This window comes from Amphibalanus amphitrite, unplaced genomic scaffold (assembly GCF_019059575.1).
Source record: "Amphibalanus amphitrite isolate SeventyFive unplaced genomic scaffold, NRLGWU_Aamphi_draft 000279F_arrow, whole genome shotgun sequence".
Classification (NCBI taxonomy): domain Eukaryota; kingdom Metazoa; phylum Arthropoda; class Thecostraca; order Balanomorpha; family Balanidae; genus Amphibalanus; species Amphibalanus amphitrite.
Genome location: NW_024881774.1, coordinates 700507 through 706506, shown reverse-complemented (window position 1 = coordinate 706506; position 6000 = coordinate 700507). Strand labels below are relative to the sequence as shown.

Below are 6000 nucleotides of genomic sequence, written 5' to 3'. Positions count from 1 at the left end.
ATTCACGGACGTGGTAATGTCTGGCCAGTGTCCACAGCCCTAATGACGTCTCTCCGTCTGTCTGTACACGGCCCTTATCACGTCTGTCCGTCTGTCCATAGCCCAAGTAGCCCCTGCTCATTTGGCCACGGCCCCAGTAACGTTTGTACAATGTACATGGCCCTAGTAAGTTCTGCTTGTCTGTTGACGTTCCTAAAAACGTCCGCCCGTCTGCACACGGCCCTATACTAACGTCTATCCACGGTCCCAGTGATGTAGATATGTTCACGGCCCTAGTAACGTTTGTCCACGGCCCCAGTAACTCTGTACCCGACCCAGCTAAAGTCTGTCCATTCGTCCACGGCCTAAGTAACGTTAATCCACACAGCCCTACACGGCTCTGTATGTATATAGAAACGTCTACCCGTCTGTCCCGGCTTTAGTAACGTCTGCGCGTCTACTCACCGCCCTAGAAAACACCAACAGAAAAAGTACTTACGGGAAATCGATCTTCTTGAAATCAAAATGCCGAAGAAGATTAGAGTCAAAATAGAATACCATGGCATGAATAACTATTCTCGATTTCCACGTTAACCCGCGCCCCGCTGGGCTATTCAGCCATACGCGCCCTGCCGGGGGGGGGGGGGGGGCAGATTCTGGTACCCCTGTCTAACTTCCGAACCGATGGTCGCACGGGGAAAACGGCAATCGAAAGCTCTCAAGAAGGCGGATCATAAGAGCACAAATTTCAAAGCCGACGGATTTCGCTCAAATTTTCAAGAAACGTCTTAAATTGATGTATGATAAGGTACTGAAAGTTTGACGTCGCTGGCGTAACGCGTTTAGAAGTTATTGACGAAAAACGGGAGGGGGCAGATTCTGCCCCCCCCCCCCAGCGGGGCGCGGGTTAACATGGCTATCCCAACGCATTTATGAGGAAAAGGAGGAAAAGTTGCTAAAAAAATCGAAGAGAAATCATAAAACATATCGGTATGAAAGCCATAATGGCCCTACCTTCATCAAGATTACATCAGTAACATTCATTCTTGCGTGCCCTCGAGGACAAAACGTCACGTGCTCCAATTTTGATTGAGAGAAAACCACTGAACGAGAAAACACGGCCTTGGAAAACACCAACGAGGAGACATAACACATAGCAAGGACACATAGGGCCTTGCATAAAACGGTCAATTAGCTACCGAACAACACAGCTAAGCGTACTTGAGGATACTTTACCTTTTGGCATCCCTTGGAGCCCCCAGATGTAACTTAAACTTGTTGCATTTTGTAAGTGTAACAATCAGTGTTTAAAGTAGTTTGAACCACAACACATTGTGGTTATCTATTTTTTTCTGCGATTCTCTCCGTGGCTGTAGGGCCTTAAACATACACCTCAGTCTCACAACTCTGGATTGTTTTATTGCTCCTCACCGCTAGCACCTAACATCGGCCTTGCATGATACCGTCACGTCGTCGTGAGAATTTCAAGAGCGCGGTGACCGTTTGAATTCGTTTCGCTGCCGAATTAAGACGGCAAGTGTCTTTGAGTATGGATCAGGTGGTCACGGAGCAGCCAGCAGCCCTGGGTGGGCCGGACGACCAGTCGCCATCGGATGCCGACCAGGACCCTGCCGCTGCTGGTGCTGACGCCGCGCAGCAGAGCGTCATCAGCGGGTGTCCGCCCGGCCTGGAGCACTTGGCTGTGGCGCACATAATCAAAATCAAACAGCAGGTGGAGCTCGCAGAAGTCCTGGCCGGGTTGGAGACTGCCAACCACTATATCCTACTGAACGAGCAGAACCAGCAGATATACGCCGCCGCCGAGCAGAGCGACTGCCTGGCGCGCTGCTGCTGCGGCACCAGCCGCGCCTTCGACATGCTGCTGATCGACAACCAGCGCATGGAGGTGGCGCGGTTCGTGCGCCACTACCGGTGCTGCGGCATGGGTTGGTGCAGCTGCTGGTCACGGTGCTGCCTGCAGCGGATGGACGTGACCCGCTCGGGCCAGCTGCTCGGCGTCGTCACGCAGGACCCGCGCCCCTGTTCGACCAGCATCAGCGTGCGCACGGCCGAGGGTAGCACAGCGCTGCGCGTGCGGCGCGGCTGCTGCCGGTGCGCCGTCAGCGTGCCGTGCTGTAGCTGCTGCTGCCCCGGCTGCCGGGACGTGAGCTTCACCATCAGCGCCGAGGAGGACGGCAGACAGGTGGGCGTCGTCACCAAGAAGTGGTCCGGCGCCGCCCGCGAGCTGCTCACCGACGCCGACAGCTTCAGTCTCGAGCTGCAGCGCGACCTGGACGTGCGCGTGAAGCTGGGCGCGCTGGCCGCAGTGTTCCTCATCGACTTTATGTTTTTCGAGCACTAGAATGACATGTCGCAGAAGGGCCGTTCTGGGCCGGGAAGCTGCTGCTGCTGCTGCTGCTGATGTACCGAGTTCTTAAGTATTGGTCCATTTTCTGCAGTAGATTTGCTTAGTTCGGAATATTTGCTCGATTGTTTGCTCATTCACTCGAGCGTTGACATTCGGCAGTGTTGTGCATGTTCGCAATATACCTATACAACATAATATGACAGTGACATATTTTTATGAACTTATTAATTAACCCGCGCCGGGGCGGGGGTGTTTGAACACCCCCCCCCCCGCGTTTTTCGCAGATATCTCAAAAACGCCGTTTTTGGCACACCTGTTCATGCATCTTTTCCACACATGTTGTGAAACTTTCAGACCCAGGGCTCTCAGTCAGGTCACCAGAGATCAGGTCAAGTGACCTCACCTCAGAAAAAGTTTCAATCCTCATCGCTACACCGACCAAACGATCGCCTTGAAACTTTCAGCGATTGATAAGAGTAACAATATGTACAAAATGTATCTCTCGTAATTTTGATATCGGTGACCTAAGGTCATGTCAATTTTGCGACCTCTCCATTATAAGTCAATGGGAGAAAATTGAAATAGGCCTCTTTTGGACGAATGATGTTCAAAACCCTCTCAAACATCGGTTCATACTTCATAGGTAAAAATGACACACTGAATCGAAAAAATGCACCTGTGACCCCGCTGTGTGCCCTTGAGGTCATATCAGGTTTTGGTTTTGGGTGTTGTTTTTGTTGTTTTTACAGAAGATTCCTAATATTTTGATGCCCTCTTTATCCCTCGCCCTGGCAGGGCATTTTTCATAACACGGCCTGGCAGGGGGTACCTAGAAACACCAAATTTGGTAGGTATGTGGGCCCCCTGGATTTCTCGCCCCTGTGCTAATTTGGTTGCTCTAGGTCAATATTTAGGGGGGTTTTGGGGGGTATAAATGTAAAAATTTCGCTAAAAACAGGTGAAAAGTTTTTCGCTTATAACTTTTGATCTAATTAAGATAGAGAAAAAAGGAAAGCACCAGTGAACTCAGCACGTCAAGGCGCGTCGAATGCTATACTTTTTTGCTTGCTTAAGTGTACTTAAAGTTTTTCTTAATTTTTCAGTAACCTTTAATTAATTAATTAAGTTCAAGTTAACTAAATTGCATCATGTTGCATACCATTCGATTCGGTTGATCACCAGGAACACAATGACATCATTTTTTTAAGCTCTAGCGTCATTATGTACAAAGTTATTGGCAAAAACGTCATTTGACCTCAGTTGACCTCATTTGACCTGACCCATGGATAAATACACTAAACAAAGGGGCACCAAGTGACCTGCGGTTAATTTCTATGGTTTCAAAGCACAAAAGGGATAGAACGAAGCGGATATCGCCAGTAGTTTTCGAACTTAGTATTTTCCCATAGGCTTAACATTACGACGTAATGACCTCTAACTGACCTCAGGTCAGTGACATCAAAAACCCGAACTATATGTTATACAACTCGGTGTACTTAGCACATCCTGAAAGTTTGAAGGAAATCAGTCCAAAACTGTGAGTTGGACAGGTGCAAAAAGAAAATTGAAATTTGACCATGACCTTGTACCGGTTTTTCTGACCGGTCACCCGGACTTGAAATTTTCAGGTCATATGTAAAAAGGTTGTCCCATAGGCTGTGCCAAATTTAGCGCAGCGCCGCCGTTTTTACGCTATCTTCGAAAAACCTTAGGGGGGTTGCATCAACCCCCCCCCCCTGCCAGGGCGAGGGTTAAATTTGATGCATCGGAAATGCAGAAATACTCAAAGAGTTCCAGAAAGGTATGGAATTTCAGCAAACTTGGTTGTGTCAGCAATTGGGTCTGGTAGGTGGGGGTAATGGCCCTGCCTGGCGCCTAAAAGGGGGCACAACCCCAAATGACCTGCCCGACCACTGCCCTAGAAGACCCGTGAACGGCGAAACATCTTATCTTTGACCTGACCTGTGACGTCATAAGTGACCCTGAGGTCAATGAAATTGGGGCTCCCGCGACAAATTTGGCAGGGCTATCGAACGCCGTTTAGGTTTTACGGATCCGCCCAGTAATTTCGGAGATACGAGGGAGGAAGGGGGGGGGGGTAAAAAATGAACAAAATGCCCAAAATCCATAATAATTGAATTGGACTTAACCCGCGCCCCACTGGGGTCTGCGTATAACAGCCCTACTGGGGGGGGGGGGGCTCTTCATAGCCCCCCCCCCTCCTAACTCCGAAACTACTGGGCCGATCGTCAAAATTCAAAGGGCGTCTTATCCCGCGACCTGGTGGGGGGGGGGGGCTATTTTTTGCCCCCCCTCCAGACTTTTCGATATATCTCCAGAACCGCTGCGCCGATCGTCACCAAACTTTCAGTACCTTCCCGGACATCAATTTTACATATGGTGACCAAAACTTTTTCCAAAGGCTATGATAGGTTGGCCGGAAATGACGTCAGAGTGACGTCATGTTCTGCCGTTTTCGACCCAAAAAAGGGTTTCGCGGGAAGAGCTGTCAGGCCTATAGCTTTGCAAATGCAGAAAAATGATAAGAATATAAAAGCTGTAGAATTGACAGGGCTACAAAACTGCTGTCTCAGATTTTTGAAATTTTTGGAATTTGACCCCCAAAATTCAAAAAATATTTTTTTTGGATATAATGATCGAAAAATCCAAAAAGTTTTTTGATTTTCGCAAAAAACGGAATATATGTGATAGTCCTTACCACCTTCCATCCACATACCAAATTTGAGATTGATACCTCTTTTTTTGGCGAAGTTATAGCGAAAAAACTGTTCAAAATTGATTACGTCAAATTTTCAAACTCAATTTTTAGCAATTCTAGACCCCGTAGCGCAAAACAAAGACCACCATTAGACTCCCCGTGACGAGCTGCATCGAATCAATACCCATTTTATGCAAAACTATCAACTTTAAAATTTGACGTTTTTTGGCCTGACCTTGACCTGACCTTGACCTGAACTTCACCAGAAAGTGACCTAAGCCGTACCTGATAGTCTTACAACCAACACCATTGAGCTGGAAATGAAAAATTGGCCATAAAACATGCATCACACAACCTTAGTAAAGTTGGGCTCATGTGACCTGACCTGTGACCCTTGGTGACCTGACCTGTGACGTGACCTGGTATTGTCAGTGACCTCTAATAGCAACATATCTACTAGGCAACTGACGCTCTATCGCTGATTCTCGACAAAATGCGTTTTCCTCGGTGTTATAGCGCATTCCCTAGAAGACCCGTGAACGGTGAAACATTTCATCTTTGACCTGACCTGTGACGTCATCGGTGACCCCGAGGTCAATGAAATTTGGTTTCCTTCGACAAATTTGACAGGCCTTTCGAAAGCCGTTTGAATTTTGCGGATCCGTCCAGTAGTTTCGGAGATACGAGGGGGGGGGGGGGGCAAAAAATAGCCCCCCCACCACCAGGTCGCGTTATAAACAGACCCCACCAGGGCGCGGGTTATAGCCCCGGAAAAACTGTCAGCGAAACAAATTTCATTGACCTCGAGGTCACCGATGACGTCACAGGACAGGTCAAAGTAAAAATTATTAGCATTTTGGCTTGTTCACGTTTTGGGCTCCGGCCGCCGTCTTACAAGTCAGATCAGGCTCATTTTTGGTTCACACACTCGTGA

The 6000-nt window shown here is 48.4% G+C and overlaps 1 protein-coding gene across 1 annotated transcript; it reads left to right on the top strand.

Moving 5' to 3' along the window:
* Positions 1 to 1528: 1528 nt before the first annotated feature.
* LOC122387257 (phospholipid scramblase 2-like) lies at positions 1529 to 2341 on the top strand. Its single transcript, XM_043377317.1, has one exon. The coding sequence runs from the start codon at positions 1529 to 1531 to the stop codon at positions 2339 to 2341; it is 813 nt and encodes a 270-aa protein (XP_043233252.1).
* Positions 2342 to 6000: the final 3659 nt, after the last annotated feature.